Raw genomic sequence first — 21,960 nt, 5'->3', positions numbered from 1 at the left:
TCTAAGAATTCCAATGCAAAGAGCTGTTGGTATTTTCCAAACTAAGCATCCCCCCTTGATTGTCTCCTTCAAACTTCACCTTCTCTAAGTTGCGAGAACGAGCAATTCTGCTCGCTACAAGAACCCATGAGAGCTCAGCCTCTGCAACCGTAGAGCTCTGTAAACTCGCAGCGCAAATCAACAAAACAGTCTGGTGGCAATCTCTCGACACCACACTCACAAAAATGGCTCACTAGTTGAAAGCCGCATCAAAATTGAGTTTAATAATACCTGATTTGGGTGGGAACCACGCCTCCATCGGCTTGCCCCCATAAATATGGGAATATGGCCCACCGAATGAAGAACTCTAGTGTGCTCCTGGCCTTTGCGCGAATTCTAATCAAAGGCTTAGCAAAGTTGACCTCGATGCCATTCGTCCAGCTCTGATTCTGTGAGAACCAGATTTCTTCAAGGATGATGCAAGCTTTGATAGCGAACTTATCCACCTCACTCGAGGATTTGTTGCACTCACCATTAGCCTTGAAGATGAAAACAACCACTGTTTTTCCATCAGTAATCTGAGACAAATCCTATCTTTTCTCTCCCACATTTCGCTGAACCAAAACCTCTCAGAGTTGTGGCATTGGAAGAAAAAATGACTTGCCGTTTCTTCATAATTCCAGCACACACAACATAAATTGTCTTGGCCAATCCCTTGACAGACCAAGCTAGCTGTAAAAGGAAAAAAAATTCCAAAACCAATCCTCCATAACAGAAACTTGTACTTCTCACAAATCTTAAGTTTCCAAATGTTTCCCCAGATAGCTTCTCTAAGATCAAACAAGTCTCGAGCTAGGATCCGCACAATAGATTCGACAGAGAACCGACTCGTCTCGTCCCCGGTCCACATTAGAGTGTCTTCACGAGGAGTATTCAACGACGAAGCTGGAGGATTCTGTCAACAGTCTCAGGATCGCACAGATCCTGAATGTTCCAAGGCATGCTGCCCGAAAGAAATAAATCGCAAACCGCATTCTGCCAGGATTAACATCTGGTCTAGGTGAGATCCAATCCGGGGAACACCAAATATCATTGAAGACCAGCATCTTTTTTCCACTGCTTACCACGAAACAATAGTTCTCACGAATAACATGCCTGTTGGCAAACATATCTTTCCATCCAGAGGAGTTGCCCTTCTTCAGCTCGATCTCTATGAAACTCTAATGGGCACAATATCTTTTACTCGGGAGATCCACCCAGAGAAGCTTATGTTGAAATTGATCTAGGGTTAAGAAAAGATTTAACGCTTCGAGCAACCACGAAAGTTTCGATCACAAGAATCACTCGAGAAAGAAAAGAATTAGTGTGTGGACACTTTTAAACACAACGACTCAAGAATTTAAGAGTCGAAGAGCTAAAACACTAGGTCAAATGTGGACCTAGGTGCCAAAACAAAAACGAAAGAAAAACTTAGAGAGAGAAAGGGGAGGGGCGGCCAAGTGTTCTAGAGAGAGGAGCTCTCAATCTCTAAAACTTTGGAAATGAATAGAATGAAGGGAATGATGGCTCTATTTATAGGAGATGGATTACCTTCAACAAGGTAGTTTCCTCTTCTGTAGAATATCACATATTCATGAGCAAAATTTGCTCTCCTTCCCTTTAAGTCACACGGCCAAATAAGGCTTCTAGAAGCCTTGGATTTGTTTCCTTTTTTGTTCTCCCTCTTGCTTGGCCGAATTCCCCCTTTCCTCATAGAGGAAATTTGTTTCATCTTTTTCTTTTGGCAAGTATCTTCATACATTAATGCACCAAATAATCTCTCTTTTTTCTATCTATGTTGGGCGGCCAAGATATCTAGAATGGGCTTCTAGATGCTTCTTCATTTGTTCATGACAACATAAGAAAATGCCCATTAAGAATTTTCAAGTAAATTCTATGAAATGAAATTAATTCTCAAGGCCCAATTAATTTGTTATGGCCGAGTGATAATATGTCATCATATCATATGACAATGTCAAAAAATTTATTGACATTCATTTTGTCCTATGTCCTAAAAGACAAAAAAAAATACCCTTTAGACAATTTTCGTAAAACTTGTCTCGTTCTTGTATTGACTTAGCTTCTAGTTTAACTATTTCTACTCGATATGATTTGTGACAGTGACCTCATGGATCCAAATGAACAAAGCTTGAGCTAAAATACTTGGACTCAAAAGTTCACAAACCTTTTCCAAGTTTAGCTTAATGTCAACTGACTCCACTAAAGAGTTGACACTGAGAATCTCTCGGTTCAAATGAATTTATTTTCTACTCAAGAATTCAACTAAATTGTGATGAGTGGATCCACTGAATATTATCTATGTTTACCCTTCATGAATATCATCAGCTAGTCGGGATTTACAAAATTACCATTTTACCCTTCTAGCTGTTATTTCCTCAACTCCTTTATCGCTTGTGAATAAGTTAGAAACAATGTATTGAAAAGAAGCTAACAATTCACATTGATTCATCCAAAAGAGTCATGACTCAATTTGGACACTGACCAGTTCATTTATTCACATTCCAAGGAACAAAGCATGAGGTGATATACATTGCATTTCAGCAATCTTGTACATGAATTCCATATCTATGAGAACTTCACAAAGTTACTCATGATCTTCATAACTTAGTACTTTACCAATAGGTCTTGTTGAGAATCACATAGTGAATCCGAACTTTGACTTTTTTAAATGAGAATACGTAAGCTATGAAATGACATGTCTCATTTTAGGATTGAGATAACCATGATACAATTCATACGTAGTGACCTTGTTGCGATTTTTCCGTACGCAAGTGCACGTAGTCGCTCAAGTAGTAAAGTTCGAGTACGAGTCGATCCCACGAGGAAAATGTTTAATTAAATTGACAAGATTACTAGCACGAATTGAACCCGAAGATTGTGATGGTTATTAAAACGAACGAAAATTTAAAGCAATTAAAATACGGTAGATCACGATAATGAGAAAGCAAGAACTATGGCTTCACAAGTTATTCCTGATCAACCTTTTTCACTAATTGTGTTTTGGATCTTTACAAAAGAAGATGGGAGTGATTCTTTATCAAGCGGCCCCCTCACGACTCGACAGAGATCGACGATGATCAAGAAAAGCGCATTCTCTCACCGCTCGCTGCAAGTGGTGACTTTGCTTTTGTCAAAGAGAGTCACAAGTGAAACTCAATCATGGGACAAAATGAAACATTCTTTTTCTAGTGGAGACTTGTGGGTTGTATTCGTCAAGTCTAATTTGGTGTACATTTTAATTTTGGGTAATTAAGTGAAATGACCTCCCGAAAATAAGCATTTTTTTAGCCCACCTTTCGTTAATATGCTGTAAATAGCAAGTGTCATTTATTAACAGTCAAATTTGGACGGGATTGCCCTTTGTTATTCCCGCCCATTATTTTCAGCGTAAGAATTTAAATGGAAAAAAAAAATTCGACCATAACTACCTCGCATAAATCAAGGGAGCATTTAAAACTCCATAAATGCATTAACAAACGAATTTAAACATCACGCACCACAAAATCCATTCAAAACAAACGCACCATAGAATACGCCGAGATGCACCCTCGTCGACAGGCTCACAACGAGTCTTTTCTTCTTCTGTCATCTTCTTTCTTCTCCGAGGAGGCAACGAGAAGAAATAAGATGGCAGAAGAAGAAAAGATTCGTTTAAATGAGAAAAATATTCATTTGTCCACGCCGTGATGTCGGCCATGGTGTTCTCCGCCGTGGTCATGCTCGACGAGAACGATCAGAATTGGGATTAGATGATTTCTTGTATTATGATAATCCTTCATTTTTTTTTCTTCTTCTTCTTCTTCTTCTTCATCGGCATTGCTGGTGGTTTTGAGTGTATGAGATATGTTTAAGTGATTGTGAATTTGTTGAGATTTTGGTTCTGGTGTTTCTTTTCCAGTATTGTAAATACGATGTTAATTTACAGTTAATACCAATTGTTTCAGCGTAAAGCATTATAAAAATAAAACTAATTTACAGTATATTCGTGTAAATACAAAACTGATTTACAATATATTCGTGTAAATACAAAGCATATTTACAGTATATTCATTGTAAATACAAAACATATTTACAGTATATTCGTGTAAATAAAAACTGGAAAAAATTCTGTAAATATTTTGGACGTTCTAAAATATTTTGGCGGTCAACTGAGATCGTGAATATCGTAATTGTAATATTTGAATTGTTTTCCAGAATAAAGTCAATAAATGAGGAATATTTTGCAGATTGTATATTATATTTTGCCACAAAATAGAAACTCAATGCCTAAGGTCAATCGGTAAATCTTCTATAACCACACGTCCAAATCTTCTATAACTACTTTCCTAATCGGTTTCCTTTAAAAAAAAAAGATTAAAAAAAACTGCCTTATTTATTTAATTCGAAATTTGAAAAAAAAACTGCCTAATTAATTCAATCTACCGAGTTAAATAAGGGAAAAAATGTAAACCTAATTTAATTAATAAGCTGTCACGTAAGCAATATGACTATTTACAGGAAATTAACGAAAGATTGACTAAAAAAAAATTGCTAGTGTTTAAAATGACTACGCAGCCAATTATTTGTTTAATTTTTGCGTTTCTTCCTTTCCCATGTTTTATTATATTCTTTTATTGCTCCATGTATTCATGTTCTTGCTGCAAGAAAAATTGAAGAAATTCGGACTACTGATTGTCCTATTGAGGCTTTTATAGTGTAAAGGAACAAGAATGCTTGGGGTTTTTTTCCCCCTTCCCAAGCATTAGAGGACATTTTTCTTGAAATAAACTTGTCTTGTGACAAAGGCAATCTATTTTCTGTTTTCACTTGCCGCAGTAAGACCAAATACCGACCCAAAAAAATCCAATCTACAGAGATTGGTTCCGAGTTCTAAATAAATACCCCAATACACTAACAAATTCTATTGAAAGTATGGCATCGCCAATGCCGGTTCTCATCAATTACATCTTTAAACCAGTTCAACATCTCTGATCTGATATCGATACCTTCACTTCCCGTCGAGCCCCAGTTTCGTAGTTAGCCACGAACAAACCTCCTCCAACTCTTCAGGGATCGTATGGTGCCCAAGTCTGAAAATTCAAAACAAAACATTTATTATAGCAAGATTTCTTGCAACAGGGGTTATAATAGAAACATTACCGTGAATATGATTTGAATGTCACATCTTGAAACCCGTTTGTGGTCAAAGCATGTGCCGACTTCTCACCGAACTCGTGGGCGACAACTTCATCCACTGTAAAAGTCACACCATCACCTGAAACTATTAAACTAGTTTCTACACTTTTTGCTATGTGATCACAGTACTGGTTTTAATGCTCTTTGGCTGGTGAGTGTTTCGCGAAAAACTAAACCCAGCTTGTCTCCAGGTAAATAACCTTGCTTTAATTTTTAAGAGTCAGATGTTTCGGACAAGCTAATAGTTTTCAGTTCTCAGGATTTGAACCTGTGACCTCTGCTTACCGCTGAACTAATGCCCTGTATTCATAAAAATAAACGGCCGGGTCCGCATATAATAGATAAATGGGTTTCAAGCAGTTATTGAAACAAAAAGATTCATTAACACTATATTCTCAAACCCTTTTCTTATATGAACTATCTATTTTATAAACAGAAGACAAAGAGTCCTATGGTTTGCGAGACCCGGACTATCCCGAAAGGTCAAGGCTTTACACAACTAATTACCGCTATTAATGGACCTATATATCACCCGAATGAGCTCACAATAACTTTAATATATCGCGATAAAGCAGGACCTAAAATGATGTGCACCTTTTCCATGACACAAGAAAATGGGCAAGGTTACGGCGCGCCTTGTGGCCTCATTCCCTCCTTCTGTTATCTTTTTGCGCAATATCCTAAAGAAGAATATAGATTTATCCAAGTCATTTACAAGTTCATGGGACAAGAGAGAATAACTCAGTGGTAAGCACCTTCAGCACCCCAAAAGAGCAGAGATGGTTCGACTCACATTCAAGTTTCTTTTAAATAAAAATATATCTTTTGGCCTTATCTGAAATTGGGGGGGAAAAAAAAAACATACTTTGCACAAGGAAGCCATCCACTGAGTCCGACAACCGAGCTGAGAGAAGGCAGGTATGGCTTTCCATTTGAGTATTTGCCCGAAGCATAAGTGGTCGCTGAATATAGGGCCGTCCCTGCACCCATACTGAACCCTCCCACTCCAAGCTTAACTATATACAAAAAACCAAATAATATTCCTTCATTTTATGGATGGGCATTCAAATTGGTAACATAAAAGAAAAAGCCTCTTTTCTCCATCAGCGGCCGGTATATATAGGAACGACATAAAACTGTACCGAGACGGTCTTTTCTGTAAAAAAACTAAGTCGACGAAACTTACTATCAGCAGGCTCATTTGACAGCAGATTCGCAACATGTGAAGCTGCGCAATCTAAGCCCTCTAAGTCGTCTGGACTATCTTCTGTGAGGTCTCCGACATCGAACCCTGATACATTAAAAAAAACAGACTTCAACTCACTAAAAGTCACTTCATTTTTTTATCTTCTTAGGGTACAGAATTATAAACGGGAATTATCCATGAACGGAGACTTACAACCAGTAGTAGGAAATCCACCAAACACAGAGATTGGTCGAGTCGGAGCGGTTGGGCATATCCATTTAATCTGCACCAAAAACAATCTCGCCATCACATTCCATGACAAAGTCAATTCACGATAAAAAAAAAAAAAAAAAAAAAAAAAATTGATGTTAAGGATCCCACGACTTAAGATTCGTAAGATCACAGGTTACTCATCTCCAAGAAAATTAGTTTTGAGCCGGAATCCCGGTCAAAAATAATACAAGCCAGCCCAAGATGAGTAATCGCAACAAGTCACCATCTTGAGGAAACATGTTAAGAATCTCACATCTTCGACATGAAGGGATTTAACAACATTAATAAGATCATATGTCACTCGTCTTATAGCCATTTGATTTTGAGATGGGCGTACGTGATACTTAAAAAATGATATCGGCAAATTTCACTTACATTAGGAAGAGGAAGAGTCTCCAAGAGCTGGGACCAACTGCCAGTTAGGGGTATAGAAGAAAAAAAAGAATCTTTGTCACTCATAGAAGGTCATGAAGGAAGCAAATGTAGCTCCAATTTTGTTCGAGATCGATTGAGTGAAAATACCTGGATCCATTGTCACCGAGGCCGTGTAGCCAAACAACGGTCGCTTGATGTTTACCCTTGGGTCTCACCACATAGGTTCTTCCAAACTCATATGTCCTTCTGGCAGCTGAACCACCTTCAAAGTTCAAACCAAGCTCAATTGAAATTGAACGCGAAACCATAAAGATGCAAAAACCATAACACAATCTGCAAAGACATTTCCGAAGAAAAATTTCCACAAACAACCATACTTCATGGTGGCCATAATAAAATAGCACAGAAAAACTTACCAGCTCCAAGAGAAGAGCCAGCAATGCTCATATTAAGCCCCCAATAGTTATATCACTAACCAAACTTCTTATTTAATTGGCTCAGAATATCACAGTTCCTGGGAAGAAACACGAACCAAGAGTTAGCAAACAAATCCCACACAACAAACCAAACTGAGAACCCAAAACTTGCCCATATTGAAACCTTTTTCTTTATCAAATAAACACCCAGAGTTTGGATTTGGTGACCCAACAAAGAGAAAAGTGGCAAGTTTCTTCAAGACACTTGCTTGTAAATAAGTCTCTAAAACCTCATAAATTGGTAACCAAAGGCACGAGCTGAGATTGACAGAAACAGAGATGGAGAACCTGACAGTTTTACGGAAAAATGGCTTCCCTTTCAGAAGATAAAACCAGTACAACAAGAGAGAGAACGAAAACACGGAAATGAGGTTTAAATAACTTGTGATTACTTGGCTCAAGTACGAACCTGAGATCGGTGTTTTGGCAAGACTCGATTCAAAGTCAGACGAAGCTAATAACACTCTCTCATTCTGGTTTCCTCGCCCAATGTGCTTCGCCGCCTTCACCACAAATGTCCAGTTGTGAGAATTAATTAATGACAATTTGATTGATGGCGATTTTTTTTTTTTTTTTTATTAGCCAAATAATATATTATTTTCATACGATATCTCCACCGACCATTTCGACGATATTTGTTTCATACGATTTTTTTTTTTTTTTTTTTAAAGACCTACTCAAAACCAAAGGTTAAACTACTGATATCGAAATTATTATTTTATTGATATATCGACTACCAACGGATATATCGATGAATATCTAATAATAATTTTAATATCGACTACTGATGATATCGATGATATATCATCGGTAGTTACCGATCAATATATCGACAAAATCCTATAACAAAATATAATTTAAAAATATATATATATATATATATATATATTCAAAAGCTTGATTTTTTTATTTTATATATAAATATATACATATATTGTATTGATATATATATATATATATATATATATATATATAAATATATGTGTTATAAAATATAAATAAAAAAATATTGATGATACTAAGTGTTGATACGTTATTTATTGGTTTTATTTTTTAGTGCAAGTTGTGTGGAAAGATGTCGGTCGTTATGTTTCCTCTTCTGGTATGATATATTTCCTCCTATGCGCAGACTCTTTTTCCGGCAAGTTTCCAGTTTTGACAGATTGCTTCGCTGGTGACTTTTTGCTGAGTTATTGCCTCGCTGCTGTCTTCATTACGAGATATCTGCCTCGCTGGTGATTTCATTGCAAGATATCTCTCGCTGCTATCTTCATTGCACGATATTCGCCTTGCTGGAGACTTTACTTTGTGATATTCACTTGAGGCCGGGTAAGGAAACCCGAGATACCTTCCAGGATTGTACAGCTGCTATAAAAGCCATGCGTTCCCCCTTAGCAGCCTCGACGCTTTTGAAAAAACACTCAGAGCTCTTAGACGTGCAAGACCGGCGGACTGGGAGGCTGTGTGTTTTGCTGATAGCGGTGTTTTCTCTCAAACACTATTCCACAAAGATTGAGTGTCTGTGAGAGTTGGGTTTTGTGTTCTCGTGATGAAGGTTCACGTACTGCTGAAGACTAAAGGTCATCCGAGCCAGGAGGGTGCTCGAATGGTGGAATTGAGACGGAGCTCAAATTCAGGGGGAGTCCCTAACTAGGTGATCACTAGTGGTAATAGTCTCTAGGTTTTTATTGATTTGTTGATTGTAATCAGATATAAACCTTGTGTGTACTATTGACTACAAGATAGTGAAAACCTTTCCACTGGCAGCGTGCCCCCAGACGTAGGTGTGTTTCACCGAACTGGGTAACCATATCGTGTGTACTTTGTTTACAGCACTGTTTTGTTGTTTATCCATAATCTGTGTTCAAGCAAGTTGTCGGACACATTGTCAATATATTGTGTGCGACATCTTGTCTTAGCGACTAATCAAAATTTCAATTGGTATCAGAGCGGGCACCTTATTCTCTTTGGTGGTTTCTTGGATTTTTTTTTTTCTGATTACCTAATATGGATAGTTCCCGAGAGGGAGGTTTTGTCAATCGCCCTCGAGTACTCGACGGAACCAACTATGGTTATTGGAAGGCACGCATGACCGCCTTCATGAAGTCCCTTGATAGCAGAACCTGGAAAACAGTGATACACGGGTGGGAAGCTCCTGCTAAGGTTGATGACAAAGGAACCGCTACTGGTCCAAAACCCGAAAATGACTGGATCCCCGCTGAAGATGAGGCGGCCCTTGGTAACTCTCGTGCTCTTAATGCGATTTTTAACGGAGTCGATAAGAATGTTTTCAGGTTGATAAATACGTGTACTAGTGCCAAAGAGGCCTGGGAAATCCTTGCTGTTGCTTATGAGGGTACCACAAAGGTCCGTGAGCAGAAGTTACAATATCTCACAACCAACTTTGAAGCCCTCACTATGCTTGAGGATGAGTCAATTGCTGAATTCAACGTTCGCATCCGAGACCTTGCCAATGAATCATACTCTCTCGGGAAACCTATGACCGAAGAAGATCTTGTCCGGAAAACTCTAAGGGCATTGAGTCCCAGATTCAAAATGAAGATCACGGCTATTGAAGAAGTCCATGACCTCAAAACCTTGAAGTTTGACGAACTTATGGGATCTCTCATGACATTTGAGCTCTCCCTGCCCAAGATAGAGAAGAAACATAAAGGGGTGGCCCTAAAAGGCTCTGTTCATGAACAAAAGGATCAGGTATACTCAGATTCTGATAGTGACATTGACGATACTATAGCTATGCTTGCAAGAAATTATAGCAGGGTCATGAAGAGATTCAATCAGATGAATGGGAAAAATGTTTCGCAAGATGTTAAAGACAAGTTTCAACAAAGAGTCCAGAAGAATGCTAATCCTCACATGAATAGTAAAAGCGGTGAACGATCTGGCAAAGGTAAAGGCATTCAGTGTCACGAATGTGAAGGTTTAGGACATATTCAAAAGGAGTGTCCCAACTTCCTCAAGAAACTGAAAAAGGGATACAACGCTACTCTTTCGGATGAAGAAGATGAAGATAGCGACTCCGATCAGATAAGTAACTTTGTGGCCTTTACTGCCTCTGTCCATACTCATGAGTCTACTAATGAATTTGGTGAATGCTCTCAGAAATTTGTTCTAGATGAGGAACTATCTGACGATGCCATGAATGAAGCATACAATACCTTGCACACCAAATGGGTTGAGGAGTCCCAGATTCTCGACAAACAGAGTGCTCTTATTCTCACTCTGACTGAAGATAAGGCAAGACTCCTAGAGACGATTGTGGATCTGAAGAAGGAAGTCAGTCGGCTGAATGGAGAACTTGATCAAATGACTAAATCTGTCAGGATGCTGAACTCTGGGACTGACAGTCTTGACAAAATCCTCACCATTGGCAAACCTGCGAAGAACATGAAGGGGCTTGGATATACCCATGGTGCTTCATCATCCCAAACTACTTTTGTCCCTCAAAAGCAGACTAGCCAGATGTCGCGAAAGTTGCCTCAATCATCTGGTAATGACAAATCCCATGATCTTCTTCGGCAACATCCCTCTGGACCAAACAGGTCTCTAGTCAACAGACCTCGTTGGGTATGCCATTATTGTGGTAGAAAGGGCCATATTCGACCTTTTTGCTATCGGTTATACGGGAGAAACGTCTGTCAGCAAAAGTCCATTCACAGGAATGCCCTTCCTCGCCAACAACCTTCTACTCGGCTGGAATGGAGAGTAAAAAATATGTCCTATCATGCCAATATTGCCTATACATCTCTGAGTGCATCCACCGGGAGTGACTGGTATTTCGACAGTGGTTGTTCTCGCCACATGACAGGTGATCACACCTTCCTGACCAACGTGAAACCTTACTCTAACTGTCATGTTACCTTTGGAGATGGAGTAAAAGCCAAAATTGTGGGTAAAGGTCAGTTAAACTATCCTGGTATGTCTTGCTTGACTGAGGCTTTGTTGGTAGAAGGACTTACTGCTAATCTTATCAGTATTAGTCAGCTTTGTGATCTGAACTTACGTGTCAATTTTACTTGTGATAAGTGTGTGGTGGTTAATGAGGAATAGGATAAACTTATGCGATGAACCAGATCACGTGACAACTGCTACATGTGGTCACCCGTACCAAACAACAATTGCCTCTTGACCAAGGTTGACGAAATCAAGCTGTGGCACCAAAAGCTTGGTCACCTAAATCTCAGAAGCATGCAGAAAATTATTTCGAAAAAAGCCATCATCGGTGTCCCAAATCTGAAGATTATTGAAGGAAAAATCTGTGGTGAATGCCAGATTGGGAAACAGGTCAAGAAGCCTCACAAGATGGTGCAACATCTTACCACATCTCGTGTTCAGGAACTTCTTCACATGGATCTGATGGGACCGATGCAGGTCGAAAGTCTTGGAGGGAAGAGATACGTGTTCGTGTGTGTGGATGACTACTCCAGGTATACTTGGGTTGATTTTATTCGTGAGAAATCTGACACTTTTGCTGTTTTTGAAGCCTTATGCAAGAAGGTTCAGAGAGAAAAAGGAGAAAGCATAGGCAAAGTGATCAGAATTCGGAGTGATCATGGGAGGAAATTTGAGAACATGAGCTTTGCTAAGTTTTGTACCGAAGAAGGGATAGCCCATGAATTCTCTACTCCTATCACACCACAACAAAATGGAATTGTTGAAAGGAAAAATCGAACCCTCCAAGAGATGGCTAGAGTAATGATGTTGGCTAAAGACATTCCACCACATTTCTAGGCTGAAGCTCTTAATACTGCATGCCATATTCACAATAGAGTTACTATTCGTCCAGGTACTTCCATCACTCATTATGAAATATGGAGGGGGAGAAAGCCTAATGTGAAATACTTTCATGTCTTTGGTTATGTTTGTTATATACTTGTTGACAGAGATCATCGACGTAAATTTGACCCTAAAAGTGATGAAGGTATATTTCTTGGATATTCTAGAAATAGTCGGGCATATCGTGTTTTTAACAAACGCACTAAGACTATGATGGAATCCATAAATGTGGTGGTAAACGATGATCATGATGTTACTAACGGTACTAATGATGAGGATGAAGTTTTTCCTAGTAACACAGATGTCAAGACAGATGCTGAAAACTCTTTGGACGCCATCTCCTCTGGAAACCCAAATGTCAGGACTGATGCTGATGACAAAGTGAGCGACATTGTTTCAGATGAAGGATCTCCTCCTGAGACTGAACAAAGAATTCCTTCCAGAATAATCCAGAAAAATCACCCTGCTCATGAGGTGATTGTCGAAATCAGTGAAGGATAAGGACTCGTCCAAAACCTCCTGTAAACTATCGGGAGATGATTGGTAATCTCTGCTTTGTTTCTAAGATTGAACCTAAGAATGTAGATGAAGCTATTGATGATGAATATTGGGTTAATGCTATGCAAGAGGAACTTGTTCAGTTTGAAAGAAATGAAGTCTGGGAGCTAGTTCATAAACCTGACAATGTGAATGTCATTGGAACTAAGTGGATTTTTAAGAATAAATATGATGAACATGGTAATATAACTCGAAACAAAGCTAGACTTGTGGCGCAGGGTTATACACAGGTAGAGGGCATAGACTTTGATGAAACCTTTGCACCTGTGGCGAGACTTGAAGCCATCAGACTCTTGCTTGGTATCTCGTGTCACCTGCACTTCAAGCTTTACCAGATGGATGTTAAGAGTGCTTTTCTCAATGGTTACCTGAATGAAGAAGTATATGTAGCACAACCAAAAGGGTTTATAGATCCCAGCTCACCACAGCATGTCTACAAACTCAGAAAAGCTCTCTACGGCCTTAAGCAGGCTCTTCGTGCATGGTATGAGAGATTGACCCAGTTCCTTGTGCAGAATGGTTATACCCGAGGTGGAGTTGACAAGACCTTGTTCGTGAAAAAGGAGAATGGAAGTCTCATGATAGCCCAGATCTATGTTGACGACATCGTCTTTGGAGGAATGTCAAACAAGATGGTGGACCTTTTTGTCCGACAAATGCAGTCAGAGTTTGAGATGAGTATGGTCGGTGAGCTAAACTACTTTCTGGGCTTCCAGATCAAGCAAATGGAAGATGGCATCTTTATCTCCCAAAGTAAGTATGCAAAAAACCCAGTGAAGAAGTTTGGCCTGGAAAAATCCTCTCACAAGCGGACCCCTGCTGCTACTCACATCAAACTCACTAAGGATGAGCATGGAGAATCTGTTGATCAAAGCCTCTACAGGAGTATCATTGGTAGCCTTCTTTATCTCACTGCCAGCCGACCAGACATAGCCTACTCTGTAGGTGTGTGTGTGCGATATCAAGCCAATCCCAAAGCTAGTCATCTAGCTCAAGCCAAGCGAATCATAAGGTACATCTTAGGAACTGTCAAGTTTGGCCTCTTATATACTTATGATACTTCCTCTACGCTTGTGGGATACTGTGATGCTGACTGGGCAGGTAGCACGGTTGATAGAAAAAGTACCTCTGGTGGATGTTTCTACCTTGGAAACAATCTCATCTCCTGGTTTAGCAAGAAGCATAATTGCATCTCCTTGTCCACAGCTGAGGCTGAATACATCGCTGCTGGGAGTAGTTGCACTCAACTCCTCTGGATGAAACAGATGCTTGCTAAATACGATGTTGGACAAGATGTCATGACATTATTCTGCGACAATATCAGCGCCATCAACATCTCTAAGAATCCAGTTCAACACAGTAAGACCAAGCATATTGAGATCAGACATCATTTCATTCGGGATCTTGTGGAAGATAGAAAGATCAAACTCGAGTATATTCACACTGAGAAACAGCTTGCAGATATTTTCACTAAGGCTTTGGATGCTAACCGGTTTGAAAATATCAGATCCTCTTTAGGAGTGTGTGTGATAGAACAATAGCAATTACTGTTTTTCAGAGTTTTCTTTGGCTTTACTACTGGAATCCAGATGTTATTTGATCACAGTTACGTTGTGAATTTTATTTCATGGGCCCATTTATCTAGTTGGCCCATTCGACCTTGTTACCGGGCTAAAGTGCCAATTGTTGTTTCTCTGGGCCTAAGATCAATCAAGGCCCACCATATGTCATGACGTCGTATCACTCCTTGCCATGCTCTCATTCATGCAGACGGTTCCATTCTCGAGAAAGAAAGGGAAGTTACCTCTTGTTCGGTTTTTTAAATTTCTTTCTTTTCATCTCCGTTCGTGAGCTTTGTTTCCCATATTTGCTCGCTTACCCCTCTCGACGGTTACTTGTGTGGCAGTTTCCTTAAATTTCTTTTCAAAATGGTAGGCACCAGAAGCTGTATCAACACAATCATTCCCCCAGAGAAAGAGGAAGCCACAATGAAAAGGAAAAATGTCGCGACAAAGAAACCTGATCCTGAAAGCAACATGCACGGTGTTAGGGTACGGGGACTGTGATCCAGTGAACGCGCCGATGGTCAGGCCGGAGGTGCAATCGCTGGGTCATCAGTTCCCCTTGAGAATCCATCCCTCTTCGCCGTCAGAAGCGCCATGCTCAAGAAAGCCGCTCTCTCGATCACCGACATTACAGGAGATGTAAGCTCAAGTAGTTCGTCTGAGGAAGGAAGAAAAGATGACGATGGTCCAGAAGAAGAAACCCTCACTGGTGGATCTCCCATCGAAAGCCCTCACAAGGTTGTACAAGGTAATCCTGTAGCCTCTTTCACCCCTATTGATAATCCTAGGGATAGAGATTCGCTACCCCATCTTCAAGAGCCTACTCATGTTGATGCCATTGGAGGCATTCTGGGTTTGAGTAAAGAAGTCGCAAAAGATGTGCCAACATCTTCTCTGGGGCAAGAAAGAACGACTAATCAAGTCTAGGATGTTGGAGAGGACATTCTTGCTTCTCTGAAGGAGAAGGTTCAGAAAGATGATGACGTCTGCTTAGCAACTCTTCTGTCGGAGAAGAGAAAGAAGAAAAGAAAGGTGGTGGAAGAAAGTGCTGCTGCCACTCCCATCCTTGCTAAGAAGAAGATGAAGAAATCGGTGAAAATGGGTTTGAACAAGAAGAAGCTGAAGGTAAAAACTGTTGAGAAGACAATTCCGGATGTTCTGAAGGATATAGAGGAGGAAGAGGAAGATGCCCGTCCTGAGTTTGTGTCCCACATCTCCAGGAAATCTATTGGAGGCCAAAAGCTTCCTAAGGATGTTCCCGCCGCTCCTCTGGATAATGTCTCCTTTCATGAGGAAGATCGCGTTAGAAAATGGAGGTATGTCTATCACATAACTATTTTTCCGGAAAAGGAACTGTCTAAGGAAGCCCTGAAGATTGATGTGATCATGGAACTTCTGTACGATGCTCAACTCGTCAAAACTATCTCTGGGGTCAGGCCTTATTATCCAAAACTGGTGAAAGAGTGTATAGTGAACTTGTCCTCTGATATTGACCAGCCTCATCACCCTGAGTTTGGGAAAGTCTACGTTCGTGGCCACTGCTTTGATGTCTCCTCCACTGCAATCAACGAGTTTATGGGAAGTGGAAAAATTGTCACTGACGATCGTCTTCCCTCCTTGGATGTGGTTGCCGAAGAACTCACTAACGATGAGAAGAAGACTTGGCCTACTAAGGATTCTCTGCCTTCCTCAGATCTCTCGGCAAAATACTCTGTTCTGTACAGGATTGGGATTGCGAATTGGGCTCCTTCCTCTCACGGTTCGAGCATCAAGTCAGACCTCGCATACCTCATTTATCAGATTGGTACTCGGGCGTCCTTCGATTTTGGAGAGTTTGTGTTCAATGACCTGGCCAAGCATGCTAAGTCTTACGCCGTGAAGCTTCCTATTGGCTTCCCATCTCTCTTGTCTGGTATGTTGGTGGCTCAGAAGAGAGATCTGCTAAGGGCCGATGACATTGCTGGTAAACCTCCTAGTGAACTCTCCTTCAGTCCTATGTTGTTTGAAGGGAAACATGCCAGAGATCTTGTTATGCCTTCTGTCGCAACTTCTGTCTCCCTTGGTCGTAGCATCAAAGTTGCTCCCCTTTCGGAAAATGCCAAGAGTGATATCCTCAAAGGCCTGTTGGAAGAAGTTGCTACGCTCAAAGAAATCATCGACATCTCCTCTCGAAGGAAGACCGCTTGTGAGCGTCTTATCTCTGTCATGACTCCCCCCTCTACCACTGAAGGCGCATCTACCTCTCAGCGGAGTCATTTGCTTGTCCTGATGATGAAGATACAGAGGATAATATCAGTAGCGATTCCCAGGGCTCTGAAGGTCTTGCCAACGATGTTTCTTATCCCTCTAGTTGATGTTAATTTGTTCTGGTCTGTAACATCTAACTTCTTTTTAGACATATTTTTGTTGGTTTTTCGCTACTGTTTCTTGTGTTTCAGACTGAGTGTTCTTTCCGAATGATTTGTAAGACAGCTTTCTCGTACTATTGCTGATTAATCATTTGCTTTTGTTCTAGTTCTCATTCCTTTGGAGTCTGTTGTTCCTCCCACTGTGTTGGTCGATCATTGTCTTTGGTATTATTTTGAGGCAATCAGGGGGAGAGGCGTCATGAGGTCATTTATTTTGACTCTCTTCTCTGGTCATGACGCTTGTATGAGAACTGGTCCTGGAAGTGCTTGCCTAAAAAATAGCCAAAGGGGGAGATTGTTGATACGTTATTTATTGGCTTTATTTTTTAGTGCAAGTTGTGTGGAAAGATGTCGGTCGTTATGTTTCATCTTCTGGTATGACATCTTTCCTCCTATGTGCAGATTCTTTTTCCGGCAAGTTTTCAGTTTTGACAGATTGCTTCGCTGGTGACTTTTTGCAGAGTTATTGCCTCGCTGCTGTCTTCATTACGAGATATCTGCCTCGCTGGTGACTTCAGTGCAAGATATCTCTCGCTGCTATCTTCATTGCACGATATTCGCCTTGCTGGAGACTTTACTTTGTGATATTCACTTGAGGCCGGGTAAGGAAACCCGAGATACCTTCCAGGATTGTACAGCTGCTATAAAAGCCATGCGTTCCCCCTTAGCAGCCTCGACGCTTTTGACAAAATACTCAGAGCTCTTAGACGTGCAAGACCGGCGAACTGGGAGGCTGTGTGTTTTGCTGATAGCGGTGTTTTCTCTCAAACACTATTCCACAAAGATTGAGTGTCTGTGAGAGTTGGGTTTTGTGTTCTCGTGATTGAAGGTTCACGTACTGCTGAAGACTAAAGGTCATCCGAGCCAGGAGGGTGCTCGAAGGGTGGAATTGAGACGGAGCTAAAATTCAGGGGGAGTCCCTGACTAGGTGATCACTAGTGGTAATAGTCTCTAGGTTTTCATTGATTTGTTGATTGTAATCAGATATAAACCTTGTGTGTACTATTGACTACAAGATAGTGAAAACCTTTCCACTGGCAGCGTGCCCCCAGACGTAGGTGTGTTTCACCGAACTGGGTAACCATATCGTGTGTACTTTGTTTACAGCACTGTTTTGTTGTTTATCCATAATCTGTGTTCAAGCAAGTTGTCGGACACATTGTCAACACATTGTGTGCAACATCTTGTCTTAGCGACTAATCAGAATTTCAATAAGTAAAATCAATAAGTAAAAGATATAAAGAATAAAAAATAAAAAATAATTTAAAGAAAAAATAAAATAAAAAAGAAAATAATGAATTTTTTTTTATTTAAAAAAAATCAAATTAGGATGATATTTTATCGATATTTGTCGATATTTTTGACTTTTTAACTGCTAAAAGATACTGATAGTTTGTCGATATATCATCGTTATTTTAACAATATTTATAAAACGATGACGATTATAACTAATATTTTACCGAGACTCTTCAAAATCGATATATGCGATATTTTGAACCTTGCTCAAAACATCTCCGCCCTCGGTTGGCGCAAAAAAAAAATATAAAGTACCCTCATTCATCTCATTAAAATTATCACAACCCGTCACACTCTTCTTCACAAGCGACGAGAGATCCCTTAACTTAATAAAACCTGTAACTCAGGATTGAGCTGCCTATATACACACTGCAGAGCAGCGATATTCCAGTTCCTCGGAATCCATTTGAAATCACAATACTTAAAGTCCTTAACTAAATCTAAAACATAACAAAGGCTCTAAGAATTCCAATGCAAGGAGCTGTTGGTATTTTCCAAACTAAGCATCCCTCCTTGATTGTCTCCTTCAAACTCCACTTTCTCCAAGTTGCGAGAACGAGCAATTCTGCTAGCTACACGAACCCATGAGAGCTCAGCCTCCGCAACCGTAGAGCTCTGCAAACTCTCAGCGCAAATCAACAAAACAGTCTGATGGCAAGCTCTCGACACCACACTCACAAAAATGGCTCACTGGTTGAAAGTCACATCAAAATTGAGTTTAATAATACCTGATTTGGGTGGAAACCACGCCTCCATCGGCTTGCCCCCATAAATATGAGAATATGGCCCACCGAATGAAGAACTCTAGTGTGCTCCTGGCCTTTGCGCGAATTCTAATCAACGCCTTAGCAAAGTTGACCTCGATGCCATTCGCCCAGCTCTGATTCTATGAGAACCAGATTTCTTCAAGGATGATGCAAGCTTTGATAGCGAACTTATCCACCTCACCCGAGGATTTGTTGCACTCATCATTAGCCTTGAAGATGAAAACAACCACTGTTTTTCCATCAGTAATCTGAGACAAATCCTATCTTTTCTCTCCCACATTTCGCTGAACGAAAACCTCTCAGAGTTGTGGCATTGGAAGAAACAATGACTTGCCGTTTCTTCATAATTCCAGCACACACAACACAAATTGTCCTGGCCAATCCCTTGACGGACCAAGCTAGCTGTAAAAGAAAAAAAAATTCCAAAACCAATCCTCCATAACAGAAACCTGTACTTCTCACAAATCTTAAGTTTCCAAATGTTTCCCCAGATAGCTTCTCTAAGATCGAACGAGTCTCGAGCTAGGATCCGCGCAATAGATTCAACAGAGAACCGACTCGTCTCAGCCCCGGTCCACATTAGAGTGTCTTCACGAGGAGTATTCAACGGCGAAGCTGGAGGATTCTGTCACAGTCTCATGATCGCACAGATCCTGAATGTTCCAAGGCCTGCTGCCCGAAAGAAATAAATCGCAAATCGCATTCTGCCAGGATTAACATCTGGTCTAGGTGAGATCCGATCCAGGGAACACCAAATATTATTGAAGACCAGCATCTTTTTGCCACTGCTTACCACGAAACAATAGTTCTCACGAATAACATGCCTGTTGGCAAACATATCTTTCCATCCAGAGGAGTTGCCCTTCTTCAGCTCGATCTCTATGAAACTCTAATGGGCACAATATCTTTTACTCGGGAGATCCACCCAGAGAAGCTTATGTTGAAATTGATCTAGGGTTAAGAAAAGATTTAATGCTTCGAGCAACCACGAAAGTTTCTATCACAAGAATCACTCGATAAAGAAAGGAATTAGTGTGTGGGCACTTTTAAACACGATGATTCAAGAACAAGTCTAAGAGTCGAAGAGCTAAAACACTAGGTCAAATGTGGACCTAGGTGCCAAAACAAAAACGAAAGAAAAACTTAGAGAGATAAAGGGGAGGGGCGGCCAAGTGTTCTAGAGAGAGAAACTCTCAATCTCTAAAACTTTGAAAATGAATAGAATGAAGGGAATGATGACTCTATTTATAGGATATGGATTACCTTCAACAAGGTAGTTTCCTCTTCTATAGAATATCACATATTCATGAGAAAAATTTGCTCTCCTTCCCTTCAAGCCACACGGCTAAATAAGGCTTCTAGAAGCCTTGGATTTGTTTCCTTTTTTGTTCTCCCTCTTGCTTGGCTGAATTCCCTCTTTCCTCATAGAGGAAATTTGTTTCCTCTTTTTCTTTTGGCAAGTATCTTCATACATTAATGCACCAAATAATCTCTCTTTTTTCTATCTATGTTGGGCGGTCAAGATATCTAGAATGAGCTTCTAGATCCTTCTTCATTTGTTCATGACAACATAAGATAAGACCCATTAAGAATTTTCAAGTAAAATTCTATGAAATGAAATTAATCCTCAAGGCCCAATTAATTTGTTATGGCCGAGTGATAATATGTCATCATATGATAATATCAAAAAATTTATTGACATTCATTTCATCCTATGTCCAAAAGGACAAAAATACCCTTTAGACAACTTTCGTAAACTTGTCTCGTTCTTGTTTTGACTTAGCTTCTAGTTTAACTATTCCTACTCGATATGATTTGTGACAATGACCTCATGGATTCAAATGAACAAAGCTTGAGCTAAAATACTTTGACTCAAAAGTTTACAAATCTTTTCCAGGTTTAGCTTAATGTCAACTGACTCTACTAAAGAGTTGACACTGAGAATCTCTCGGTTCAAATGAATTTATTTTCTACTCAAGAATTCAACTAAATTGTGATGAGTGGATCCACTGAATATTATCTATGTTTACCCTTCATGAATATCATCAGCTAGTCAGGATTTATAAAATTACCATTTTACCCTTCTAGCTGTTATTTCCTCAACTCCTTTGTCGTTTGTAAAAAAGTCAGAAACAATGTATTGACGATGAGCTAACAAGTCACATTGCTTCATCCAAATGAGTCAATACTCAATTTGGACACTGGCTAGTTCATTTATTCACATTCCAAGGAACAAAGCATGAGGTGATATACATTGCATTTCAGCAATCTTGTACATGAATTCCATATCTATGAGAACTTCACAAAGTTAGTCATGACATCTTCATAACTTAGTACTTCACCAATAGGTCTTCTTAAGAATCACATAGTGAATCCGAACTCTGACTTTCTCAAATGAGAATGAAATGACATGTCTCATTTCAGGATTGAGGTAAGCATGATGCAATTCATACATAGTGACCTCGAGACATAAGAGGTTAAATGGTTTGTTCTTATCTTGTCTCTAGAAGTGCACTGGTCAATTCAGTACCTTCGGAAGATACCTAGAAGAACTATAGAGTTTCCAACTCTCAATGTCCCATAACCAGACATCATAGATTCTCCTAACAATCGTACTGAGATCAATAGTCCTTTGATCCTTAGATTGCGAATATATTGTTTTAAGAAAACCATGAAGAGTTTGTTCATGCAAATCTACATTTGTCTCTTCATATGTTGTTAGGTTTGTTTATGGACTAAAAACTAAGGTTTTATCATAAATGTTCAGACAAGGAAGAATGAATGAACGTTTCAACTTTTATTAATAAATAAGCAATTACAAGCAAGAGTCTTCGTGAGACTTTATTACATCAAATGTACATAAGTAAATACTACAACTCTTCTTGTGGGCACCATTGACAACAGCTTAGACTTAGCAGCTAAGGGCCAACTCAATTAGCACTAAGGGCTTTGTTGCAATCATGGAATTTGCGAAGCCCAAGCCCACCATGATTCTTAGGTTGAAAAATTCTCTCCTAAGCGATGAAAACCAAAAATTTCTCGTTA

General features: G+C 39.8%; 1 protein-coding gene across 4 annotated transcripts; it reads right to left on the bottom strand.

Moving 5' to 3' along the window:
* Positions 1 to 4,688: 4,688 nt before the first annotated feature.
* LOC149401728 (uncharacterized) lies at positions 4,689 to 8,076 on the bottom strand. 4 transcript variants are annotated; one of them, XM_089613294.1, is made up of 11 exons: positions 7,934 to 8,076; positions 7,649 to 7,812; positions 7,465 to 7,562; positions 7,196 to 7,310; positions 7,049 to 7,085; positions 6,614 to 6,683; positions 6,401 to 6,505; positions 6,080 to 6,230; positions 5,809 to 5,894; positions 5,179 to 5,272; positions 4,689 to 5,108 (listed from the first exon to the last, which is right to left on the bottom strand). In XM_089613294.1, the coding sequence occupies exons 3-11, from the start codon at positions 7,493 to 7,495 to the stop codon at positions 5,027 to 5,029; spliced, it is 771 nt and encodes a 256-aa protein (XP_089469420.1). In that variant the 5' UTR covers positions 7,496 to 7,562; positions 7,649 to 7,812; positions 7,934 to 8,076; the 3' UTR covers positions 4,689 to 5,026. The 4 variants fall into 4 exon arrangements, with proteins under 4 accessions (XP_089469420.1, XP_089469422.1, XP_089469421.1 ...); XM_089613296.1 differs by having other exon boundaries at positions 7,755 to 7,812; XM_089613295.1 differs by lacking the exon at positions 7,649 to 7,812.
* Between the last annotated feature and the right edge of the window lie 13,884 nt (positions 8,077 to 21,960).

This window comes from Urtica dioica, chromosome 4 (assembly GCF_054948205.1).
Source record: "Urtica dioica subsp. dioica isolate 48M chromosome 4, U.dioica_male_clone48M_v1_H2, whole genome shotgun sequence".
In the NCBI taxonomy this organism is placed as follows: Eukaryota; Viridiplantae; Streptophyta; class Magnoliopsida; order Rosales; family Urticaceae; genus Urtica; species Urtica dioica.
This window is presented reverse-complemented; position numbering and strand designations above follow the sequence as displayed.